Here is a 27,944-nt window from a genome sequence, read left to right as displayed (position 1 = left end):
AATTTTATGTCACTCTGTCATCTTGATGTTGGCTGGTTGGGAGTTTACCGCTGTTGAAACTGGTGCGGCGCCCTCTACTGATCAGTTTAATAAACAAATGCACTGTCAGCACAATCTGCTGCCGCTGCACATTTACAGGCACATTTTCTTCTTTCTCTTAATCCCTTTAATGTCTCATCCTCCTGTGCTATAAACTTCACAATACATTTCTATTAATACTGATACTGATTCTCATCACAAAGTGATAGAAGGTTGACTGCAGATGTAAACATCAGCTATTAGATTTATTCACAAGAACAAAACAAAAAAACTACATTTATCAGAGTTTTTGGACACAGACCAAAGAGACGTGTGTGTGTGTTGCAAAAAACCTGAAACCAGACCAGATTTAAATCTTTTTATTATTATTATTATTTAATGCAGTTTTCCTCCTGTGGCAGGTTTGATGCTTTATTCAGAATTCTTTAAACCATAAACAAGAATGTGTTCAGAAGTAAGGTGCAAAACATCAACAAATTGGCTATTTTCACCTACTGTAAATAGCATATTTCTGAGAAAATGCAGCTATGTGTGTGCATAAAGTAAGAACAAGTTTCTCTAAGTCCTGTCTTGAGAAAAAACATCTAATTCTGGCAATATTTCTGAGATGATAGAAAGCTGATTTGCTTATTGCTTTCACATATACAGAAATTGAGGTCAGACTCTAAAATTACACCAATATTTCTGACCCCTAGAGTCCAGGTATGTGTTAACCTTTTTTTTCCAAATACAATGACTTCAGTTTTGTGTTTGTTTGACTGGAGTAAGTTTTGACGCATCCAACTGTTAATTTCATTAATACACTGACATAGGGACTGTAGTCATTGGGTGACAGTGTAAATAGGCGATGCAAATAATAAAGTTGTGTCAATACAACAATTAATTTGAGTATTTTGTCAGGTTATAAATAAAAGTTTGAGTACTGCATCTTGAAAACTTAATTAAATACATATCATTTAAAGCAAAAAAACACAAATTACATATTTTTTTAATTGTGACTACTTTGATGCTCTAAAACTTAAAACTACATTATGCGACTTTTGCTGGGTTTTCACAGGTGAGGTCACAATACATTATTCATGACGTAATATTATAGTGTATAATAAATACATACATACATACATACATACAAACAAACATACATACATAATACTGTATATCCAATCAATAGAAAAGTTTAACTATAAATGTAGCAAAATTATAAAATGTATTCTTCTAATAGAAATGATAATTATATTTTATATTATAGTATTTTTAATGCATTTTAATGAGGATTAGTCTTTAGTCAGTGACAGTTCCGATGGGTTTGATCTCAGAGCTGAATCCAGAACAGCATGACCTTTATCTGTGATATTATTATGACTCAAGCTGTAGAGAAAAACCACACATACTTTAGTTTAGACACACAGATCAGATTTACTGAAAAACTCAAATGTTTGTTTTATTCATCTCTAATACCACCTATTCTCATATTTATTTTATTCTTTATATTTCATGGAATCAAATAATTGTATGATTTAATGTTTGTTTATTTATTTGGCAAGTAGCAGTGTAAGTTAAAGGAGACATTTCACAAGACTTTTTAAGATGTCAAATAAATCTTTGGTGTCTCCAGAGTATGCATTTAAAGTTTTAGCTCAAAATACCATATAGATAAATTATTATAAAAAATGTGCCCTTTTGGGTGTGTTCTGTTAAATGCAAATGAGCGATCTCTGCACTAAGTGGCAGTGTCGTGGTTGGATAGTGCAGATTAAGGGGCAGTATTATGATAATAAGATCCCCTTCTTTTCATAATTTTTCCATTTGGAAGATGCTTTTATTCAGCTATTTTTATATATGTTTCCTGGGAATCTAAGACAGAATCAAAGAGAATGTTTTATTAATTATTACTTCAGTATCTCCAGTTTACAGTCAGTATTCTTCAGTACATCAGAGATCAGCATCACTCCTGAATCTCTTAGATTATTATCAGACAGATTCAGATCTCTCAGATGTGATGGGTTTGATATCAGAGCTGAAGTCAAAGCAGCACAACCTTCAGATGTGACATTACAATACCTCAACCTGTAAAGAAATATAACAAACACTTAAGTCTATGGCTGTCAGTATTGATTATTTTGTTCATCAACTTAATTTGGATCATTTTAAACTAGACTTGTAAAATAAATTACTTATATGGGCTTTTGTTGTTGTATTATGTATAAACAAAGGGGATTATGTTATGGAGTAATTAAAAGACATTAAACTAGCACAATATAAAAATGGTTTAAAAGCTCTTTCCCTGCCATTGACAAGTTATCTCGTCAATTAAGAGAAAACATTTCCCTGCTAATGACGCTCCCCTGATGAGTTTTTAGGGTAATCTGTAAATCCGCTTAAATTAAGAGGTGGCGCTCTAACTGCAAATTATGAAAAACTGAAGCAGCTATTTCTACAACATTTTAAACTCTGTGTATGTTTTGATCTTCATTCTAAATCTGATCTCTAACAAAAGATTTTTGCTCAAAATTTTGTATTTTTGAAGGAACCTACCCATATTTAAGAGGTTATAAGAAGAGAACAAATGAAGATACTATAGGATGAAACTTTTTTCCATTTTGTTTGTTTGTTTGAAAGCAGAGGGTCTGTTCTTTCATTTTATAAATTGTATGTATTCTGCCCTACAAAGCCAAAGCGCAGTTACTACACATTTATATTAATATTATATATTTATAGAAGAAACTTTTCCTGGAAGGCATTTTGTAAAACTTTTGTGAAAATCAAAAAAAAAAAAAAAAATGCTGCCGGGGAACTTTAAAAAAAAGACTGGCGGGGAATTAGTTAAATACTGTACAGACAATACTTTACTGAAACATTGACAGAGACAATCTTACTTCAGGATCTCCAGTTTACAGTCAGGATTCTTCTGTACATCAGAGATCAGCTTCACTCCTGAATCTCTTAGATTATTATGAGACAGATTCAGATGTGTCAGATGTGATGGGTTTGATCTCAGAGCTGAAGTCAGAGCAACACAACCTTCATCTGTGATATTGCAACCACTTAACCTGTAAAAGAAGAATAACACATCATTTATTTGGAATGACCAATAATGATTAAAACAACACAGCATCCAAATATTCACAAAGAGCCCATTATGTTTCACCTGACAATACAAACAGTGTGAATAGTCACAACCTCATAAATCAATAAGCTATGGATAGAGATGATAGACATTTACACACACATACACACACACACACACACACACACACACACACACACACACACACACACACACTTGAATATTAGGGTTCAGACACACAGATTGTCAGGTGTGGTGGTGGATAAAACCCAATCGCAGACAGCTCGTAACTGAAAGATGTTTATTAAAACATAAATACCCTCGAGGGTGCAAACAATGACATAACTAGAAAATAATCATTACTAGGGCAAACAAGACACACGCGACAGTATCACACGATATACAATGAACCGGCACAAGACATAAGACACAATGGCATTAAATAGGGAAAACTAAACGAGGGAACAATGACAAACAGGTGAAGGGAATAAACCAATCATGAATAATTTACAAGGAAACGAGGGGGCAGGGTCAAGACTAAAGACAGGAGAGCATGCGGTACACAAAACATAAACAGACCACATGACTCTCCACACAAACACAGAACACGTATACGGGGGTGTCAGGATCCCGGCACCAGAAACAAGACTAAATACACTTAATAAAATTCGGGATCCTGACACAGATATGATGAATGAAATCTTCTTCACCCTGCAGTCAAGACTCTGAACCGAAGCAGACATGAAGATCTTTACAGTCATGATCACTGTTAGTCTTTGATAAAATACATAAAGTGCACATCATATGGTATTTTAAAGTTTTCTAATATAGTTTGAATCCTCTACAACAGGGTTAAATACATGATCAAGAAACACTGTCATTTTCTCAAAATATACATTTATACATCACTTCATTTTCAAAAATCCTGAAATGGTTCACTCAAAGCAGTTCATAGATTCAGTCTCTTTAATGGTGCACTCACATTAGGCATGAGTGCCGTGAAATGCAATTGTCCCCTCGCAGGCTTGCACTCACACTGCACACTGTGCCCAAGCACACTTTTATCATTAGGATGTGATTATTTTACAGTAAACAGGAAGTAAAGCACTATCTTTACACTAGAGTGCATCATGATATTAAGTTAGTAGCTTCTATTTTAAGTTGTTTGGGACACAGCCCTTATCATATTGCTTAGTGGATCTATTGCTTGTTCCGTTCAGACATTCATGTTACTGTGCTATGCACATCAAAAGGTTTTTACAAAAGCAGATGAATGACTGTCGCATTACTGACCTCTCGCCATCTGAACTATGCTCTGCGCTTACACTGTGTGTTCTGCTTCATTCGCATATGTGCTTTGGAATGCAAAATTTATTAGTTGTAATGGTAATCCTGCTAGTGGAAACTAATGATCAATGCTGTTGGCCAAAACACATGCACAGATTACTTTGCTTTCTGGACAGGTGCACACCCGAGGTGCTTTCACAATCCCGCAAACATAGCTACATTTTAGCCATAGTTACATTGTAACAAAACTCAAACGACTTCCTTCAGCTGATAACTTCAGTTCCCTTTCAATACGGTTCACTTCGCATTGCGTCAGTTTGCTGACGCTATGGGGGAAACTCCTGTTTACTCCGTGATTGAAACCTATTGGTTAACGTCTGTAGAAAATACAGACCAATGACGTTTGAGCCCGCGCGGGGGCGTGGCACACGTCCCTATATAAGCCGGTGAAATACGTCAAGAGCTCATTACTTTTCTCCTTCAGCGCGAACCTTCTCGCTGCTCCGAAGAAGAAGCCCTTACTCGCCGTCGATCCAAGCACTGCAGCGGACTACAACACACCAGCGTGTTCCCCTGCCGCTTTCCGGTGAGCCTAAAAGAGAGTTATCTAAAAGAGCAGAAGCGCGTTGAGATAATGTCGCTTCGGCATTGCGGCTCCTGCCGAGCCCCTTTGCCTGTGGAGGATTTCCACAAGGAGTGCGTCATCTGTCTGGGTCCTGCCCACGCCGAGGCCGTACTCGCCGAGGCGGGCTGCGCCCACTGCGAGCTCCTTCCTATCGCGGTGCTGCGCTCCCGCCTCGAGATCTTTAAACGGAAGGCTTCCCGTGCTCTCCCACCTAAACAGCAGCGGAGCCGTGAAGCTGGAAGACGCCCTGAGACCGAGTCCACGCCGGCTCATCCCCCGCGTGCTCTGTCTCCCCGCCGTCACCCTGTCACCTTCGCCCATGAGGACCTACGCCCCCTGCCGAGTGCTAGCGGCATGGTTTCCTTTGGGTCCGGTGACAACTTGGAAGTGATGTCATCCTCTGAGGAGTTAGAGGATTGGGCGGCTTCGGATGACGACGCCCACGCAGCCGCCGCTGATGAACCTACCGAGTCGCGTCCTCACGACTCTGAGCTCATCCGCATCTTGACGCAAGCTACGGCGGAGCTCAACATCAAGTGGTCGCCGCCGTCAGAGCCTCAACTCAGCCGGTTGGACGAGTGGTTTCTGCAGCCCGGGCGCCGTCAATCGTCCCGCCAACGGCAGGCGCCGTTTTTCCCTGAGGTTCACCAGGAGCTCACCAAATCTTGGCGTGCTCCCCACTCCACCCGAGCTCAGAGCGCCGTCTCCCACGTCCTCTCCGTAGTGGACGGCGCCGACGAACACAGCTACTCCAAGATGCCGCCGCTCGAGGAAACTGTCGCCGCCCATCTCTGCCCGTCTTCAGCCGGCGGATGGAGGGCAAAGTTGAACCATCCGTCAAAGCCCTGTCGCCTGACATCGACCCTGGCGTCGAAATCTTACGCCGCCGACGGCCACGCTGCATCCGCTCTCCATACGATGGCGGTGCTGCAGGTATACCAGGCAAAACTCCTCCGTGACATGGACGAGACAGGTCCGGACCCGTCGACCTTTCAGAACCTGCGCAGCGCGACTGATCTGGCCCTTCGCGCCACTAAAGTCGCCACTCAGGCTGTAGGAAGAGCCATGGCCAGCCTGGTTGTTCTGGAGAGACATCTGTGGCTGAACTTGACGGAGATAAAGGACACGGATCGGGTTGCCCTTCTTGACTCGCCCGTGTCACCGTCGGGGCTCTTCGGCTCCGCTGTGTAGGGGTTCACCCAGCGCTTCACTGAGGCACAGAAATCGTCGCAGGCTATGCGGCATTTTCTGCCAAAACGATCTGCCTCAGCGTCTGAGACCGGCCGCCCAAAACCGCCGCCAGCTCAACGCCCTAAGCCAGCACCAGCTCAGCCCCAGCAGAGAGCTGAACCGGAGGTCAAGCGCCAGCGTCCTGCACGACCGGCTGGCCCGCCTCGACGCCGCGGTCCCCGTCCTCGGATTACGCTGGACCCGACGCCGGCGCCGCCTCCCTGAAGAGAGTCTGAGGAGGAAAAGAGGCTCTGGTCCCGCTTCGGCCGGCCCGCCCTCCAAAGTTCTGCGTGTTTCAGTCCCCTCGGGCGCTGGACACACCCTCGCTGTAACAGCGAAACACAAATTTTTACCTTTTCACAAAAAGAGCAAATTTCCTCCTCTGTACACACAAACACACACACACGGCTTAACGTCCATAAGCATATCGATGCTCGCCGTCAAATTTCACGTTTGGCAATCCACCCCCGGTATGCCGGGCTGGATTCTAAACGTAATCCAACACGGTTATTCACTTCAATTCGCCCGGAGACCACCCCGGTTTCGCGGCGTTCTCTACACCACTGTCCCAGACGATCGTATGCAGATCCTCAGGGAAGAGGTGCGTTCTTTATTACTAAAAGACGCGATAGAGACGGTCCCGGCGGATCAAAGCGAATCAGGCTTTTACAGTCGTTATTTTCTCATTCCAAAGAAAGACGGCGGCCTCAGACCGATATTGGATCTACGCGTTTTGAATCGCGCTCTTGCCAAACGGCCGTTCAAAATGCTTACAGCCAGACGAATCATGGCGTTAATTCGACCGGGCGATTGGTTCATATCAGTGGATCTGAAAGACGCTTACTTTCACATTCTGATAGCGCCACGTCACAGGCCGTTCCTAAGATTCGCGCTCGACGGGACAGCATACCAGTACAAAGTTCTGCCCTTCGGATTATCTCTGGCACCACGCACATTTACCAAATGTGCGGATGCGGCTCTCGCCCCTCTCAGACAGAGCGGCATCCGCATATTGAATTACCTCGACGATTGGCTTATTCTAGCACAGTCAGAGAGGGAAATTACTGCGCACAAGACCGTTGTACTCCAGCATTTGGAGAATTTGGGGTTCAAAATCAACCTCCAGAAGAGTTTGCTCACCCCCACGCAGCGAATCGCGTTCTTAGGCACGACGCTCGACTCATTAAAGATGCGGGCATGGCTTACACAGGAACGCGCGCTCACGGTCAGACGCGAGGCGGCATCGTTCAAAGCGGGTTCACATCTCCCTCTCAAACGATTCCAAAAAATGCTGGGTCTGATGGCAGCAGCATCCCCACTAATACCGTTGGGAATGCTTTTCATGAGGCCGCTTCAGTTTTGGTTGAAAGCGAAAGTTCCGCCCCGTGCTTGGTTGTCGGGCCGCTTATTAATCAAAATCACGTACAGCTGCGTGAAAGCGCTTTCGATATGGACATCCCCTCACCTTTTCCTCTCGGGCACGGAGCTCGGCTCCGTGAGCAGGAGGAAAGTGGTGACTACGGATGCGTCTGCGACGGGTTGGGGCGCTCACTGCGACGGCGAGCTCGCCTTCGGTGCGTGGAACAACCAGTTGTCTCAGCTACATATCAACCACCTCGAGATGTGGGCGGTTATCTTGGCGCTACGACACTTTCGACCGAAACTCCAACATCAACACGTTCTAGTGCGGTCGGACAGTATGACGGTGGTTTCGTTCATAAACCACCAAGGAGGGCTGAGATCTCGCTCCCTATCCAGGCTGGCGAAACGGCTTTTATTATGGGCTCACGCGAACGTACATTCGTTAAAAGCGACTCACGTACCGGGTGTAGCCAATACGGGTGCAGACATTCTCTCGCGCAACGGTCCGCCGCCGGGAGAATGGAGACTGCATCCTCAGACGGTCGAGAGAATATGGACCGTCTTCGGCCGGGCGGAGATCGATCTGTTTGCATCAGACGAGAACGCGCATTGCCCGATCTTCTTCTCGAGACATCACGATGCCCTGTCGCAAGCATGGCCGGCGTGTCTTCTGTATGCTTTTCCTCCGGTGGCTCTGTTACCACAGGTCCTTCAGAGGATAAGAGAGACGAAATGCGCGATAATTCTGGTCGCTCCGTTTTGGCACAATCAACCATGGCTCCCCGACCTATGGCAGCTGAAAACATCAGCACCATGGCCAGTACCGCTGAGGAAAGACCTCCTATCTCAGGCGAGAGGGACGATATGGCATCCACAGCCGGAGCTATGGAATCTACACGTTTGGTCTCTGAACGGCAACCATCACGCCTTTCAGGACGAGTGTTAAATACTCTAACTGAAGCTAGGGCCCCATCTACCAGGCGCCTTTACGCTCAAAAGTGGTCTATTTTTTCTGACTGGTGCACGACGAAAGACTTAAACCCAAACACCTGTGAAGTGGAGCATATTCTCTCCTTTCTGCAGGAAATGCTGGACAGCGGTCGCGCGCCCTCGACGCTTAAAGTGTATGTGGCGGCGATAACGGCGAATCACGCCCTTATCGCCGGTCGCACCGTGGGAAAACATGATCTCATCATTAAATTCCTCAGAGGCGCTCGCAGACTAAACCCACCGCGACCTAACACGGTCCCGTCTTGGGATCTGTCCACGGTCCTGAAAGCGCTGCGCGGTCCCCCTTTTGAGCCCCTCGAACAGGCTGACCTGCGCGCTCTCTCGTTTAAAACCGCTCTCCTCCTGGCGTTGGCATCGGTTAAACGAGTGGGCGATTTACACGCGTTTTCAATTGACCCGTCGTGTCTGGAATTCGGTCCTAACGATAGCAAAGTGATCCTTAGACCGAGAGCGGGATACATTCCTAAAGTTTTGACCACGCCATTTAGAGTTCAGGTGGTTTCACTTCTCGCCCTTCCGACGGCGGACGGCGAACAAACCCCGAACACGCTCTGCCCCGTCAGAGCGTTAAGAATATACACGGACCGTTCTGCCTCATACCGCAAGTCAGATCAGCTGTTCGTAAGCTTCGCACAACATTCCTTAGGTATGCCGCTCACTAAACAGAGGCTATCTAAATGGATCGTCGAAGCCATTGCTTTGGCTTACGCCTCCCTGAATGAACATTGTCCAGTTGGTTTAAAAGCTCACTCCACGAGGGGTATGGCTTCATCTTGGGCTTGGTCTACGGGGATTTCTATCGTTGACATTTGTAACGCGGCCGGCTGGTCCTCGCCGTCTACGTTTGTCAGATTTTATAGCCTGGATGTCCCTGCCTTACAAGCACAGGTCTTATCGGCTTAATGATTCACGCGACTGCGTTTCTGTATGCCTTCACGGTGCGTTGCTAGCTCACCGTCATGGCTACCTATTAATAATTCATGCACAGCTCGCGGCGCGCTCAGGGAACCCGCCGTCTCGTGCTCTATTGTATATGCATCATGGTGCGTTTAGAAACTTCACTGTATGCGTATTACTGTCTCATATATGGTGCTTACACTTGCGCTCGCTAGAGCTATGTATATGCTGGGTTAGGGCCACATGCAGTGTCTCTCCGGTAAGGGCACCTCAGTCCGTTGTGTATGCACGGCGGGATGGGATTACGTTCCCCCATAGCGTCAGCAAACTGACGCAATGCGAAGTGAACCGTATTGAAAGGGAACGCTTAGGTTACTCACGTAACCCCGGTTCCCTGAAATAACGGGAACGAAGCATTGCGTCGCTGGCCGTGCTACAAACGTCTACGCAGCGAGTGTTATTCGGCTGCGCGCTTCAGTCGAATAATAATGAGCTCTTGACGTATTTCACCGGCTTATATAGGGACGTGTGCCACGCCCCCGCGCGGGCTCAAACGTCATTGGTCTGTATTTTCTACAGACGTTAACCAATAGGCTTCAATCACGGAGTAAACAGGAGTTTCCCCCATAGCGTCAGCAAACTGACGCAATGCTTCGTTCCCGTTATTTCAGGGAACCGGGGTTACGTGAGTAACCTAAGCGTTATGCGCAATGAACGGGCAATGAACAATTGTATATTTGTATTAACATTAAAAATATGTTGAATATTATGTTTAACTGTAATAATACAATAACTAATGTTAACAGATAGAATCTTAAAGAGCACCAATTATGCTAATAAATTAGCACGTTAGCACGTTATTGTAATATCCCATAGTACATACATGTTATTAAAACTTGAACTAATGCACTGTGAGTCTTATAAATTGCTTACATACCTCACCGATTTCTGCATGTCTGGAAAACGCTCGGTTTAGTTCCTGTCTCCGCCTCCCAAAATGTCTAGTGTATTCGGATTGGTCAGATGACTACTCAACAGTTATTGGTCAACTGGGTTCGGCGTGTGTTTGAAAGGTTACGCCCCTGACTACGCGTGGATTTTCCGGTTCTGACTGAGAGTCACAGGCATGTAAACAAGCGCTATATTTCTCTATAAACGATGGTGTCTGTACTGCCTTACCACTTCAAGCTCGATCCAGAGAGTTCAGACGGCCGTTACGATGTAAACGATCTCCGTCAATGAACGCGATTGGATTTAACTTTTTTAGGTGTCCTTAGCTCTGCCAGAATGCTAAACGAAGACGAAAATGTGTTGCAAAGACATCCAAAAGGTAATTATAACGTACTACATTACTTTGCAAACTATATGGAAACACCAAATGTAGCACATAGAAGGTTTTATTTGAAATGATTATAAAACTATTTCACTTATTAACATTATTTTACTATAGTAAACTTTATTATAAAAGACCTAGAGTAAGTTTTATTACATTTTTAAACCAATAACACTAAAGTATCATTATAGTAACAAAGTACCCAGAAGAACAAAAGATGCAACTTTAAAAAAAATATAATAGTCAGTCAAAAGTTTTATTTATTTATTACAAATATATATTTAAATGTTAAACAATATACAAATAAACATACTTTAGTAACCATATTGTGCTCTTGTTTCAAAAAGTGTTCAATTCATTTCTTACAGCTATCTATTCAGATAAATGGCATATCAAAGCTTTGTCAGCTGGTGCTATCTAAGACGACACTATAAGGTTATCATCCTGTCGTGTGTTGTTCTCCAGATACGCTTGGAGCTTCCTGATCAGATCGGTCACAATTTTGGCTTTCGACGACCCCTGCACTGAAGATGGAATGCAATCACGTCCTCCTTTGAAGGTCTCTCAAACTGTGATGCCAGGTCCATTGGAATCAGGGCTTCCTTCAGCTTGTCTTCAAATACCTCATCAAACACAAGCCTGATCACATCCTCCACATAACTGTAGAAATATTGCAGTCAATAAATCTTTTGTTTTGATAATTTATTTCCCTGCTTCATACATTAAGTTTTTAATTATGAATGTATTTGAAATAAAACATTACTGCTTACGGTATGTCATTTGTGTTTTGGGAACATAGCCTTGTACTTTCCCTCTCCTGCTTTTGTTACGGCTTGGTGACATTGTAATGGATGGCTGCAAGGTACAAATACCTGTAAAATATAAACAAGCAATTAATTTATTGTAAAAGTAAATACTACTTTATTTAACACAGTTACTAAAATACTTAAATACCTGCACAGCATTCCAATAAATGAGAAAATCATTTTTTTTTGCTGCAAATCTGAAATCTCAGGCTACGGACGGCAAAGGCATCCACTGATGATGGTGATGGAAACATTGTGAAACGATGCTACTGCCTGGGTTCCTATTATTATGCAGAGAAAAAAAACTTTGTCATCATCAGTTATACATTTAAGACTGGTAGTGGTTTCACTAGGTAAATACCGTAAAACTTCAAATAATAGCCCGGGCTTTTATTTTCCCAAACCTATCTTCACACCAGGCGTCTAAAAGAGACAGGCGTTTATAAGAGAAAAGGTTTTAATTTAATTGTTCCAGCATGACAGCAGGAGGTTACCACATATTACGTTTTATATATAATTTGAATGTGTTTAACAAATTAGTTCTTAAATTATTTGCAGCATAAATGAAGCAAACGAGGATATGCTTTTTATTGATTGTTGCGTGAAATCTTACCCAGATACAAAAGTGCTATTTTCTGATTGGCTATTGTGTAGCCTCTTTCTTTTTTTTTTGGATTGCCTCGCTCGACTAGAACTCCAGGGGAGACGGGCTTGATAAAGAGAGCAGTGCGGCCAGATACATTTTGGGCGCTGTAGCATTTTAAATATGATAAATAGTGTTTCCGCGTGAGAAATACAATGTGTGGCAGGAGTGCATGCATGACAAAAGACTGAAAGCCTGGCTATTATCAGCAGCCTCAAAACACTACCGGCCCACCGGGAAAAGTCCTGACTCTCCCGATTGCCACTTCGCTACAGTCATCATCACTTCAATCCTGATGACGAACCTTGTTGTGTTGTCATAGTGATGAGTAACGGAACGACTGCGTCTGTCACGTGACATCTACCGGTAATCAAAACTTTAGCGTGTGCAATCTGCACCATAGAACTGGCTTAAACAGACGATCTGATGGGTTTTAGAAGATTAAATACAACCCGAAACTAAAAAACAGACCAGGCCTTTATTTGAGACAGGCGTTTATTTACCCAAACCTGTCGTCACACCAGGCGTCTAAAAGAGACAGGCGTCTATTTGGGACTAGGCTATTATTTGAAGTTTTACGGTACATAATATGTGTTAAACACCTTTGCTCCTCATATGCCAGTCTGACTCCTTGTACTGTGTGTAATGATGTTGCATGTTTGCATACAGTGTAGAAGGATGTGTACAGCTGCGAATCTAGGATATAGACAAATAAAACAAACATGTATTCAGTCAAAAAGAAATATTATAACAATAGAGTACAACGACTATAAATCGTTAGACTATTCATTAAAACGTAAATGTATTACATATTACATGGCCCAACATTAGCAACACACATTACATGTTTACTTCGTTTCAAAATCTAAGAAAGCTTCAAGTAAATACAACAGTAAAATACATATAACTTTAAACAAATCATCTGTACTTAGAGTTTCTTGAGTTTGATCATGAGAACAAATTTTACCGGTAACAGTTTAGCTGGCATTTGTATTTGTATTTATCTTAGCAACTTAGCAAGTTTGTAAACATGTCTAAACCAACATCGATAAAAAAAACGAAAGCCTGCATAATTCAACATACACGTGTGTAAATATGGTACGTTGTTTATGAAATACAGTATTACAACACAAAACAATTAGCTTGCAAGCTTAGCTCTACACGCACATTATGTTAATCTCCGGTTACCGGTTACGTAATGTACAGTAAAAGGCAAATAATAAACATGAATACTTACAGTCTGTGATCCAGAAGTGCACAGTAATCCAACTTTCAAGAGGAGACGTTGCGCAAATCCAGCTTCGGTTCATGAGAAGCAGTTATTGTGAAAACTCCGTGAACAACTTCTGACTGGATTTTTCCGGAACCGTATTAAACATGATGTCCTCTGTGTAAGTCCATAAAGTGCTATTTTGCCCTCGCATCTAAAGAGACAGCGTCTACTCGAGAGATTTAATCGCTTAAACAATGAAACAAGAGTTTGCAAACAGAGTCAAAGCAGGGACTCCCAACCTCCGCCATTTTAGCTCTCTTCTGACTCGGCGCTCCCCACCCCACCCTCGTCTTTGAGGGCGTACCCAAGCAAAGCAGAGAGGGCTGAACTATGATAATGTTGGTCTTATCTACGTCACTAATCCCAGGAAGTAAACTGTTGCCTACAATCCGAGTGTTTTTTGTAGTCCTCGAACGTTAGAGACGATAACTCGCGTCATCGTTTTCTTTGAGGTATGTACTTTTTGAATATCGTTAGCATGTACTAATGCACACTTACAAACAAAAGGATGTTTAAAAACGTGTATCCCATAATAGGTGCTCTTTAACATTAAGTGTTATCTATTTCTGATTATTTTTGGGGTAATTTCGTTATTTTTTGTATTTTTCATTAGTCATTAGTGGAAACAGAATCAAAGAGAATGTTTTATTAATTCTTACTTCAGTATCTCCAGTTTACAGTCAGTATTCTTCAGTACATCAGAGATCAGCTTTATTCCTGAATCTCTTAGTTTATTATCAGACAGATTCAGATCTCTCAGGTGTGATGGGTTTGATCTCAGAGCTGAAGACAGAGCAACACACCCTTTATCTGTGATATTACAACCACTCAACCTGTAAAGAAAAATAACAAACACTTAAGTCTATGGCTGTCAGTATTGATTATTTGGTCATGAACTTACTTTGGGTCAACTTAAACTAGACTTTTAAAATAAATTAATTATATGGGCTTTTGTTGTTGTTTTATATTCATGTTCTTTAAAGTCTTTAACAGGACGTGGTGTCATTTGCGTGACTGCTGCAACCAGTGGCATCTGCAGCTGTGCGGCTGTATGCACTGTGCGTATACCATGAGAAGGCACTAATGCGATTTTTTTACATAATTTTAAACTCCTAAGACCTGGTGTGTCCACAAACAAGGACAATGCTTTGTGTTAAAAAATTAATTTGGTTATTATATTTATTGATTCTTTCTATCCCCAAATAGCTGGAAGAAATCAAAAATGCAAGCCAAACCGAAGCTTGGGTCTTAGGAGGTTAAACTGATTGTTGATCTATCTGTGTATGTTCATGACATATTAACGCTTTCCCCTGCCAATGACGCTTTCCTGAAGAGTTTTTACGGTAATCTGTTATTACTCTATTATCCACTAGATGGCCAATTTATACCCAATTTATAAAAAACTGAAGCAAAAACTAATTTAAGTAATTTTAAACTCTGTGTATGTTTTGATAATCATTTTGAATTTGATCTCTAACAAATTTAATTTACAAAATTGCAATTATTTATAGCTTTTTCCTCAAAATTTTGTGTTTTCATGAGTAATCGTGACAGCCCTACTTAAGTATAATAACATCTGATATAACATCAACTGTGTCTGTCTGATCTCCAGTCACAATTAAAACATTAATTAAAGCAATTATTTAACATGAACTGACACTATATAGCATTTATTAATAATTTTGTCATTTACTAATACATTCTTAGGTAGTATCTGATAACTTCAGGTAATGCATTATAAAATGGGTAGTTCATTGTGAGTTCATGTTTAACCACTATAATAATACATCAACTAATGTTAATAACTAGAAGCTTAAAGTTAAGATTCAGTATTTTGGGGGTTGTTTATATTTTTTGTTATTGTAATTAGTCATTAGCATATGAATGTTTTATTCATTCTTACTGTAGTATTTTCAGTTTACAGTCAGGATTCTTCAGTCCATCAGAGATACTCTTCACTCCTGAATCACTTAGATTAGTATTATAAGACAGATTCAGATCTGTCAGGTGTGATGGGTTTGATCTCAGAGCTGAAGTCAAAGCAACACAACCTTCAGCTGTGATATTACACCAACTCAAACTGTAGAGAACAGAGACACACAGTTTGTTCACACATAGATCAAATCTACAGGGTTTATGTGAATGTTGTGTCTATTTTATTTTGTGTGTTTGTATTTTACTGAAACACATCAGTAAGTTTTAATAGTAAATAAACTTAATCGATTTATGTTCATACTAATAGTGTGCTTTACTTTTCTTATACACTGTTAAAATTTGATTAATCTTATCAGACACATTCATCAACATGTTCAATTATGTTTTATCTAAATAATTTTTAAAGTCCACCTGTGGCGGAAACTTTATTCCTTTAAAACTCATCTTTGATCATAAAATGATATATTTAAATGTTTTCCTGTGAAAATCTTGCCATAAAATGCAATGAATTTAACTCTAAAACTTGCTTCATTTATTATATATTGATATGCAAATTAGCCCCCACCTCCACTCAGTCACACCAGCTTCACTTGCTACCTTACCCACTCCCACTTGGTCAACATTTAGGACACACTCACATTATATCTAACCAGATGAACAGTGCCCAAATGCCATCGTACCCCCGCACTGCCCCACTTGCATGCACTCACTGTACTTTAAAGCGATGAGAACACTTTTGTACGCAAAAAAAAGATTTTCAACAATTTGTTCATCTTTGGTTGCTCAGTGCGCGTTCACGACCAGACTACAGCACATGCTGCTGACGTAGTTGCCAGTGTACAGACACAGAACAGCCTGGCAAGTAATTTGCACATTTATATGGGTTGTTTAAGTATTGTTTGCAATGTTTGCATCATGGCTTCAATAAAAAAGTGAAAAAAAACAATAAAACATTGTCAACTACGTCAACTTGGATCTTTTTGGCGATGTCTTTCATTCTTTTCTGGGGAAAAGATTTGTGAAACTAACTGAAGGCAATAGGACAGTCACAAGCCTCCCGGTTGTAATCAAAAAGATCTAAAAATATGTATCTGAAGACAATCGGAGCACTTGGTGGCTTAGAACGACTCATGGGTAAGTGATTTATGATAAAATTATCATTTTGGGGTGAACTAGTAGCGTGTGCTTGCGTCGCAGAAGTAAAGTTGAAGCAGCAGTGCTGCAATCGTTCTATTGCCGAGTCAATGGAGCACACATTACTATGGCTCAGACTGCGTAATCCCCTGCCTGATCCTCTCGTTCAATTGTGATGTAATTGGTTGCATGGTTGTGATGGTGTTTAATGATAAATTTGCACATGGTTTGTCCTAATAAAAAGCATATTATAAAACGGGCAGTTCTGGTTCTTCATTCTGATTGGTTGAAACGCGTTCTAAGCCGTGATAAAATACACCGGTAACCTCACGGTTCAGACCACATTACATAAGTATCACTGCGCCACTGTTACTGCGTATTGATTTATGAAAATAAACACCACAGTCTTAAATCATATTTTTAATTTGTCTAAAATTGCACAATTAATGGCGATATCCAGATGAATGTCAATAAATATTGTTGAGTCATCTCGTCGATAAAGAGAAAACGTTGTCTGAGGAGTTTAAAACTCAAGTTCATACGTCCGCTATTATCCACTGGGTGGCGATCTTACCCAACTTAAACACTGACGCATTCACTGAAAACACCGTGTAATACTGTTCATGGCTCCGTCTGAATCTGATCTCTTACTAAAGTTCTTCACAAAAATGGAATTATCTCCGCTTTTAATAAAAAAATTTGAGAGGTGATAAGAGATCAAATGAAGGTAGGATGAAATGTTTTTTTGTTTGTTTTTGTTTCAAAGCGGATGGTCTGTTCATTTGATATTTTATGTTTATATAAAGAAGATAATTTTTGGAAGGCATTAAAAAAAACGCTGACGAGGAAAGAGTTCAGCATGCTTCCAAGCATATTTGATCATCACTTCAACAGTTGCACGATATAAATGTTAATGTATAAATTAGATGAATGGTGATTTATAAAATAAACACCACAGTCTTAAATCATATTTTCATTGTGTCTTTGCTGTGTCTGTGTTGGTTGGGAACTGCGCTCTGTTTCAGTCACACTTTGATTCTGAGGAACTACTTTGTTTGGCGGAAGAGTAATATTTGTACTAATATAATTACAACTTTTTTGGGTTTTATTTTATAAAATCCCGCTAACGTTATGCATATGAAGTAACCGTTTTATAAACGCAATAAACCCCTCGAAGCGTTGGGTTACCAGTGCATTTTATAACAGCTAAGGGGGTTTAGGCACTCCGCTTCGCGTCGTGCCTAACAACGCCCCTTAGCTGTTATAAAATGCACTGGTAACCCACTGCTTCTCGGGGTTTATTGCTTTATTAAAAACACAGCAAAGAGATATAACAAGTAAAACTTGATTTTCACCATGGGGGAATATAAATATTCTCCTCCGATAAATTTTAAGTCTTAAAGGGAAAATCCTACAACTGCCTATGCAATAAGGTCAATCACAAAAACAACTGTCCGCACACCTTTTCAGTGCAAATTTTTTACTGTGTGTTTGTACTAAATTCTGACAGTAGTTTTTAATGGCAAAAGAGGCGTTTGCCCTGGCACAAGCTGGTCATAAATCTGGCCCAAAGTGTCTCCTAAAAATTTGTATGAAATGTTAAGTGAAATCAACTTTAGTTTATACATTACGGAGATATAATTAAAATACTATCAATTGATTACAGATGTTATTATCTCTATAACTTATATGTGAAATCGTTTTTTAGCATCAGATCACAATCTTACTCCAGTTTCTGTAGTTTGCAGTCAGGATTCTTCAGTACATCAGAGATCTTCTTCACTCCTGAATCTCTTAGATTATTATTAGACATACTCAGATGTGTCAGGTGTGATGGGTTTGATCTCAGAGCTGAAGTCAGAGCAACACAACCTTCAGCTGTGATATTACAACTACACAACCTGTAGAAAACAGAGACACATAGTTCACTCTCTCAGTTTACAACACAAATCTGATCAATATAAACTCACAAACTTACTCAACATCTCAAATATAACCTAAATTAACAATTACATGAAAAAGCAGACAAAATATGTAAGGAAGACAAACGTTTGTCTGAGTCACCCATTTAATATTTAATAACCACACGGCACTAAAGAGACAGTTTGCACAATGCGTTCAGCCCCGAAAAACATTGCACAACGTTTTTTAAACAGAAATGGATATGTTGAACACCCTGTTCTGATAATGCAAGAGTTGCAACTACAGTAGCTGGGAAGGCCATTCTTTGTGTTCTTTTTTTAATTTTTCCAGAGCCTGAAGAAATCATTATAAATACGTGTTTAATGCTGTAAAATACACTCAATGTATCTCAAACCCCCCTTGCACACCGTTGCACACCGTTTCCAGGAAACAAGTCGTTCCATAGCAAAATGTTGTGCACCGGTTTGAACTTAAATGTGCCCCTGTTGTATAACATGAAATAATCTGATTTATTAATATCTTCTATTTATCTGACATTTATTTGTCTTTACTTTTTTCTGTAATTCATATTTATAGTCGGAGGGTGATCAGAGGGTGTTGAGAGATTTATACAATCTTACTTCAGTATCTCTAGTTTACAGTCAGGATTCTTCAGTACATCAGAGATCAGCTTTACTCCTGAATCTCTTAGATTATTAAATGACAGATTCAGATGTGTCAGGTGGGATGGGTTTGATCTCAGAGCCGAAGTCAGAGCAACACAACCTTCATCTGTAATGGAACACCAATTTAACCTGCAGAAAAAAAACTGTTAACTTCATGGGCCGGTTGACAATACAGCCTGTTAGTTAACTCCTGTCAGCATTGCAATGTGAGCAAATCTTTCAAACGTGATAAGGAGCGTCACATTTCCGGCTGACGTCAAAGGTATTCAGGCCAGTAAGAATGTACAGATTAGCTGGCCAATCAGGAACACAGCGCTTTTCAAATCTGTGAGTTTTGTACAAAATCAATACATTTGAGGAAGGCAGGATATCTGGAGCTGCAAAAATGTACGGTATGTGGAAAACAATGTGTTTTTTAACCATAAACCATGCAAACACATTGTATTATGCTAAATACACAAAATAACATTGTTTTTGCAACGACATCACTTAAAGGAACTCACACAGTCTTTCAAGCACAACAAATCCTTTGATAAAACAAAACTAGATCAACACCATCAAACTGTGATCTGACATCTTTTTACTTATCTGATTATAATTCACACATTAGATATACCGCTTAATACATATCAACTCTCTCTACTGAATAAAATATCTGATTTTGAAGATTCTTCTAAAATAAAGTAAACAATCAAAAATAAATTACATTTATTGCATGTATATAGTTAAAAACGTCATAGTTTTACTTACTGAACTTTTTTAGTTTCTTTAATCACAGGCTGCAGTCTCACAAGAACTTCATCCGCTGTATTTTGACCTCCAATAAATGTATTTAGATTAAGTTCATCCAAATGCTGTTCAGACGTCAACAACACAAAAACTAAAGCTGCCCACTGTGAAGAGGAGAGTTTGGTCTTTCCTACTGATGCACATTTTACCAAACGTCGAATCTCCTGCAGCAGTGAATCATCACCCAGTTCATTCAGACAGTAAAGCAGATTGATGGATTTCTCTATAGACAGATTCTTCTTCTTGATTTTCTTTTTAATGTGCTTAACAATTTTCCATTTCTTGTAGGAGCATCTTCTTATATGTGTCAGTAGATCCTGTAAGAGAATCTGATTGGACTCCAGTGAAAGACCCAGAAGAAAACGCAGGAAAAGATCCAGATGTCCATTCTTACTCTGTAAAGATTCATCTACCAATCGCTGATGTATCTCAGATAATGAAACCTGTTTTGCTGATTTGTGTTCTGTCGTGTCCAAAACACTAAAAAGTTTACCAGGTTCAGTACTTTGATCAAACACATTTATGTTGTTGTTTGTGATGGAGATGTGAGCATAAAGAGCTGCTAGATGTTCCTGGATGCTGAGATGAACAAAGCAGTAAACTTTCCCCTGATACAAACCATACTTCTCTCTGAAGATCTGAGTACACAATCCTGAGTACACTGATGCTTCTGCTTCATCAATGCCACACTCTCTCAGGTCTTCATCATAGAAGATCACATTGCCTTTTACAAGCTGCTCAAAAGCCAGTTTACCCAGTTTGAAGATCATGTCATCATCTTTCTTCTCATAGTCCTTCTGATGTTTGATGTTTGTCTGAATGATCAGGAAGTGTGTGTACATTTGAGTGAGAGTCTTGGGGATCTCTCTTCTCTCTGCTTCCCTCAACATTCTCTCTAGAACAGTGACTGAAATCCAGCAGAAGACTGGGATTTGACACATGATGTAGAGACTCCTGGATGACTTCAGGTGTGAGATGATTTGATCAGACAGACTCTCATCACTGATTCTCTTCCTGAAGTATTCCTCCTTCTGTGGATTACTGAAGCCTCGTACTTCTGTTACTCGATCAACACACTCAGAGGGGATGAGATCAGCTGCTCCTGGTCTGGAGGTGATCCAGATGAGAGCAGAGGGAAACAGATTCCCCTTGATGAGGTTTCTCAGCATCACGTCCACTGAGGTTGATTTACGTACATCACACAACCTCACACTGCTGTGAAAATCCAGAGACAGACGACACTCATCCAAACCATCAAAGATGAACAACACTTTATATTTATCACTGAAGATTTCCATTTCTTTTGTCTCTGGGAAAAAAAGATGAAGAAGATCTAAAAGACTGAGTGTTTTGTCCTTCATCAAATTCATTTGTCTGAAAGGAAGTGGAAATATGAGGTGGACGTCCTGATTCTCTTTCTCTTCAGCCCAGTCCAGAATGAACTTCTGTACAGAGACTGTTTTTCCAATGCCAGCGACTCCCTTTGTCAGCACACTTCTGATGTGTTTGTGTTGTTCAGGTAAAGGTTTAAAGATGTCATTACATTTGATTGGTGTCTCTTTTGTTGTTGTTCTTCTGGATTTTGTCTCAATCTGTCTCACCTCATGTTCATTACTGATCTCTCCACTTTCACTCTCTGTAATGTAGAGCTCTGTGTAGATCTCATTCAGTAGTGTTGGGTTTCTCTTATTTGATTTTACCTCATACAAAAACTCAAACTTCTTCCTCAGATTTGATTTGAATGTTTTCAGGACTTCAGCAAGCTGACAGTAAGAACTATAAACAGATTATACCACAAATAAAAAAAATACATTTGCAGATTCATAATCAAATAAATCCATATGTTTTACAGTCTGTGTTTATGAAGTTTTACAGACCAATTGGCTAAACTACTATTGTACATTTAAATCATAATCGACTGAATGAGATTTAACTATATTATTTAACTATTTAACATATAATTTTAACAGTTGTGATCAGCAAACTTCCAGGTTTTCATTGATCTAGTTTATGATTAAAAAAAATAAAGTATGAGTATTAATATATTGTAAATGATATCCGCTTATTTCTTTTTAAAAAACATTAGTATAAAAAATTACAAATACTTTAATGTTACCTGAAACTATGAGCGTCTCTTTCATTGAATTGTTGAACGTTTATAGTCTGATCACTCACAGATACTCTGATCTGATCTGTTGAGTCTGATCCAGACAAAATTAATGACCTAAACAGAAGACAATCAGACACAGTCAGACATTATGATATTATTGGACTAGTAGACCATTTTTGAGAATATATTTATCAGCATATTTTAACAGAACAATAGTACCTCTCATCAGGCAATGGATATTCATCCTTAAATACTATTGGTCTATTCATAGACTCATCACTCCTCATGGAGACACAGCTGATCTCAGGTGAGTCTGATCTCTTTTGATGGACTGATCTAGAACAACACAGTAGATGTGTTTGGGTTTATTAGTTTCACCTTCATTAGGCAAGTAAAATTTAAAGATGCAATTTGTATTTATGCGCCGCTAGATGGCGCCAGATCAAATCAATAACAATGATGTTCAATGCTCTGAAGCAGCGTGGAATTATGGGATTTGTAGTCTTTAACTCAACCGCTGATGGCCATCAATCAGACATGTTGATGGATAAGGTAATCAAGTCTTATAAATGTTGCGTTTGATGACATCGTTTATTTCATTATGTAAGTTTATATGTGAGGTTCAAAACGAAATTGTTAGTAATAGATGTTACACTATTAGTCCAAATTCGATGGTTAACACAGCACAGAATTAAGTTTTCATTTTACAATCAACAATGATTTTTCACATAATGTATTGACAGTACAAATCTTATTTTTTGAAGTGTCTTAAAATGACCATTTATATTGCTGTACAATACCTTTTGATGTGCATATCATCCGCGGGAAGACGCGCTGATTACAATCTACACACTAATGTTGTGATCAATATAATAGCATACGTTTTTTGAAGGGTTACGAATCTAAACAACTCACCCATCGCGTAAAACACGAGCAGGATCATAATCTCTGTCTAGTTAAATGTTGTCGTGAAGCTCTCTCCATCCAGATAATGCAACAACAAATTGATCCTCCCTCGTTTTGTTCCAAACTCTTCTTGGGTTGTTTGGTTGGCCCGTACGCTTACGGGAGCTGTCTTTGCTGACACAATGAGCGGCAGACGGTAAAAAGTTATCCATAAGTCCATAAGCAAGCGCGTAGCCCGACAGGCGCTAACGCATAGTTCCGCATTTGTTCAGGACACTGGCTCGCTGCGTCTGAAAACTCAAGGCAGTGAGGACTTGTTGCCTCGCTGCCTCATGAGGCCATGACTTCGGCCTCGGAGGCCTGAAGGCCGCTCAGAGAAAGGCTTTCTGACGCACTTCAAAGGCAGCGTGTTTGAAATATAAACAGAGAGCGACTTTATGATAACTAATCACATATTTGAAAACTACAATACTAATTTCTCGCTAGAAATGCAATTAATATGTGTAAAAAGTGAAAATATAAGTTTTTTTACACTAAATTTGTGCTCCAGTCGCTTCCTTGGCCGCCATTTTATTTTTTCGAACTCGACAACTGTTGTCATGTGGTTTTTACGTCAGAAAAGGCGATGACAAAGGGTCACATGGATATTAACGTCATTGACAGGAGACTACACTGCCCCGTGTCAATGTTTTGAATGGCAATTTTCTCACTATTTACAAGTAGTTGAAAACATAACAGATATTGATAGTAATCAGCTGGACAAAATATATAACACTGGCCTAGTGGTTTTTGGACATTTTACTGCAAATATTTTACAAATTGCACCTTTAATCAAATAGCACATATCTTACAAAATGGCCATTTAAATAGCTTTACATAGGAATTATGAAGAAATTTAAAGACACATTTCTATATTACTTCAATAATGTATGATAAAAACCTAGGTGCATGACATCTTTTAACATGGAAACTGTATAAAGACCAGTGATTTTACCTCTGATTGTCAGGTGATTTGTCTTCACCCTTAAATACTATTGGTCTATTCATAGACTCATCACTCCTCATGGAGACACAGCTGATCTCAGGTGAGTCTGATCTCTTCTGATGGACTGATCTGTAACAACACATTATACAGTAAATGTTTGAAAACTGAGGTTTTCCTTACCTGTCAAGTGTGTTTGGGCTTATTAGTTTCACCTTCATTTGGCAAGTCAAATTTAATCAAATAGACTCTTTTACTGTTTGTTCACAATGATAACGTGGCAGCGTATGCGCACATTTAGGCAATGAAGAATCAGCAGTGAAGCAACACAGACAAAGTTATTAAAAAAAGTTGACTTTATCAACTTTTTCAACACAGCTACCAGATCCGTGTACTATAGTGGAGTGGATAAAAGATGTTAGCAGATGGCCAAAAATAAAGTTGCCAGATACATATATACGTATGTTAGTGTAACAACAACCAGTCATTTTGATGCTGGAAAACCGTTTTAATAAACTTTCTGAGTTGCTAACACGTTAGAACCAATGGGTAATAGCACCACTTTTGTTGCCGAAATGTGTGCACAAGCTATTTGATCATGTGAGCTGTAAAAGTGTCTATAGCACATATCTTACTAAATTTACATTTAGATAGCTTTAGGGGCCAATCACACCCAAAGCGTTTATGGCAGTTGCAGGCGCCTTTTTTGAATGATATTCTAAGGGCAGTGAGCATATGCGCGCTGTTTATGCGCGCCGAACGCCTTGCGGTTTTTGCCGCCCGTCGCAGCACGCTTTTTTTGAGGAGCGTTAAGAGCGGAAAAGCAGCCGACGTCATTTGCGTCTTTCCATTGTCCAATCGAATGAGGGGAGAGGCGGGCCATACGTTGTGGTGAGGGAAGTTTACAGTTGCTTTGAAGAACCGGACTCCACTCGCTCACTCTCTCCTGTGTGTTTGTGCACCTCTCATCCTCAAACAAGGTCAGAGCAAGTGCCCTCTTTTTAAAGTTTATGCTAATATGACAGTTAACAGCAAAAGAGCGCTCACGCTTCAATATTTGATTGACAAGACAGCTGACTCTGTGGTTGCCTAACAAATATAAAAAGCCGCGTCGGGCTGCTCTTTTAAAAAAAATGCAGTTCGTCGTGCCTTGCGTTTCCAAGCATTTAAAACGCGTTTGGTGTGATTAGCCCCTTAGATAGGAATTATGAAGAAATTTAAAGACACATTTCATGTCATTATGACAGAACTGTTGTTCTCATTAATGTATATTAAAAAATACTGTGCATGACAACTTTTAACATGGAAACTGTATAGAGACCAGTGATTTTACCTCTGATTGTCAGGTGATTTGTCTTCACCCTTAAATACTATTGGTCTATTCATAGACTCATCACTCCTCATGGAGACACAGCTGATCTCAGGTGAGTCTGATCTCTTCTGATCTGATCTGTAAGTAAATGGGATGTATACAGGAGGAACTCAGCTAAAATGAACCACATCAAGGTTGTACAGCTGGAAAAACTTTAGCTAAAGTGGGGCACTTTTATGTTAATCATCTAAAAATCAAACTACTGTAAACTGCTCCATAATCAAATAGTGTTTCTATTGTACATCACATTTAATAAAATATATGTTTTTGTTTCATAGCATTTAATTTGTCAAATTTCCCCACATAGAAGACAACTGTAGCAGTCAATCAGGATAAATGATTAACACATATAAATACATAAAATGCTTATCATGACCTGTAACTTGAGTATTATCTGCTTACCGAGTCTATTATCTGTGAGTAATATTTGATTTGTTGCAGACCTTTTAAAAACAGTTTTTAAAGAAAGTCTCCATTGGAAGTCCTGCTACACTCAGCTTCACAGACAAATATGAATGGAAAGACTTTAGTTTAAACATTTTATTTTATGGGAATAAATATGATGGAGCAATATTCAAACCTTAAATGGCCCATTAATTTTACATAGAAAGGATGTGTTCATTTTTTACACATCTTTTGGTGTTAAGCTTTTAACACATCATGTGTCGATTTTGTGTTAAAAATAAAACATAAGTTGTGTTAAAAGAACAAAAAATGTTTTTTTAATAATTAAAAAGAGATGTGCGGATTTTTTGTGACAAACCATGTGTGTTGTCCATAACCTTAGCTTTTCATGAATCCGCATTAACATGTAATCAATAGGGTGATATAATAATAAAGCATATGTGGTGTGCTTTCTGAGGGGAGGGCTTCGAGCTTGTAATATTAGCGTGATTCCAGAGTACTCCCCCATCTTCAACTGGGATAGATGTACTAGCTGAGAGTGAGGCAATTGGGGTGGATCAGAAAATACGATTGTATATTAGAACTGCATATGAATCAAATGAGTTTGTGCATCAATGGGTTTGTAGTGGATTATTTCTCATTAAATTAGTACATTTAGGGGGTGTTAGTTGAAACCAGGTCAGGCTAGGAAAGGCTGAGGATAACGTTACTACGTTAGCAACACATAACAAAAATAAAAAACACATACTGGTAAATTTTGTTTTCTTAATGCAAATTCATCCATTCTATTATACGTGATGGTGGTAGGCTACATAATGCATTAAAAATTGAATAATATTAATCTAAAAATGTCACTTGAATTAAAAATACCTGACTCCTGGAGAATCATCTCCATCTCTGAATGTTTGTGAATCATCCATGAATCATTCAGTCACATCACATCAGTCTGATCTGATGAATCCGATCACCTCCACAGACTCTGAATGGACCTGATGAATCTGATAACTGATTAAAACATTATTATTACTATTTACTATTATTGTTATTTATTATTATTATTATTATTATTGATTATTACACTGTATTCTAAAATGCCTGATTCTGATTGGCCAGCCACAACATTCCAAGGTTCGTTTTTTTCAGATAACCGCTCAAAACTAACACACGCTGCTTTTGATAGGTAAAGTTTAATATTAAACAAAAATAAACATAAATATGTATTTTAATAAATATATGACATATGCTACATTGTATACAGAGCTGGGTAGATTACTTATGAATTGTAATCCGTTACTGATTACAAATTACATGACAAAATTTGTAGTCACTAATATGATCGCTTAGATTACACATTGTTGGTAACGTAATCTGACTACTTTTGGATTACATTTAGAATACTTTGACATCTTATTTGATTTCAAATATATAAAGAGGGGGAAATATATCCAGTTCTATTTCACCAACAAGAGCCTTAAAAACTCATTTTTAAAGTGCAATGTATGGACAGTTAATACTTCACAATACTAACACTGTTTTACTTTGTAGTGTCAAATCACTCTTTATGAATTTAAAACATATTAACTTAATTTTAAGTAAATAAAAACAAAAAAAGCTATTTGTGGAATCTGATTACGTAACCAGACTACATGTAATCCGTTACTACCCAGCTCTGATTGTATAAACCTAAGTGGGTTTGTAACATTTGAACGATCTTGTCTTATCACTTAAAACCGAAAGTAAACATGTTTTCCTTACGGAAGGTCTGCATTCGTTTTTAACAAATAAAATATTTCAGATCAATAATTATTGTTCCTCACCTTACTTATGAGGTAAATAGTTATAAGCGGGATAATACAGTCAGCAGGTTGTTATCGCGAAACAACTTGCTGCCTAACGTTTATCTACATTATCCCTTTCTTAAAAAAATGTAACCGTAAATCAGCACAAAATCTGAACCTGTTAGTCTCTGTGCTGCTTAGGACAAAATCCATTTAGTTATGCTTCAAATACTTTACTTGTATTTATACCACCCGCTGTTGAATGTATTCTGATTGGTTAAGAAATGTTCCAAGGTGTTGTTATTTTTCTGTGAAACGCAGATCTGTCAAAATGTATTAAAGGAGGAGTGCACAATGTTTGAAAGCCAATGT

The 27,944-nt window shown here is 39.5% G+C and overlaps 1 protein-coding gene and 1 long non-coding RNA gene across 2 annotated transcripts; both read right to left on the bottom strand.

Moving 5' to 3' along the window:
• Positions 1-996: 996 nt before the first annotated feature.
• Positions 997-26,302, bottom strand: LOC135770683 (NACHT, LRR and PYD domains-containing protein 3-like). The gene is made up of 12 exons (XM_073815492.1): positions 26,172-26,302; positions 25,351-25,467; positions 24,030-24,149; positions 22,349-22,465; positions 19,981-21,795; positions 19,186-19,359; positions 18,370-18,543; positions 15,477-15,653; positions 14,233-14,406; positions 2,916-3,089; positions 1,933-2,106; positions 997-1,407 (listed from the first exon to the last, which is right to left on the bottom strand). Exons 1-12 carry the CDS (start codon positions 26,300-26,302, stop codon positions 1,314-1,316), a joined length of 3,441 nt encoding a protein of 1,146 aa, XP_073671593.1. The 3' UTR covers positions 997-1,313.
• Positions 11,191-14,066, bottom strand: LOC135770686 (uncharacterized). Its single transcript, XR_010542748.2, has 5 exons — positions 13,538-14,066; positions 12,903-12,996; positions 11,806-11,938; positions 11,622-11,723; positions 11,191-11,511 (listed from the first exon to the last, which is right to left on the bottom strand). It is a non-coding gene; the product is annotated as an uncharacterized lncRNA (long non-coding RNA).
• Positions 26,303-27,944: the final 1,642 nt, after the last annotated feature.

This window comes from Paramisgurnus dabryanus, chromosome 8 (assembly GCF_030506205.2).
Source record: "Paramisgurnus dabryanus chromosome 8, PD_genome_1.1, whole genome shotgun sequence".
NCBI classification, from domain to species: Eukaryota; Metazoa; Chordata; class Actinopteri; order Cypriniformes; family Cobitidae; genus Paramisgurnus; species Paramisgurnus dabryanus.
Note: the sequence above shows the minus strand (reverse complement) of the source record. Positions and strands in the feature narration are given on the sequence as shown.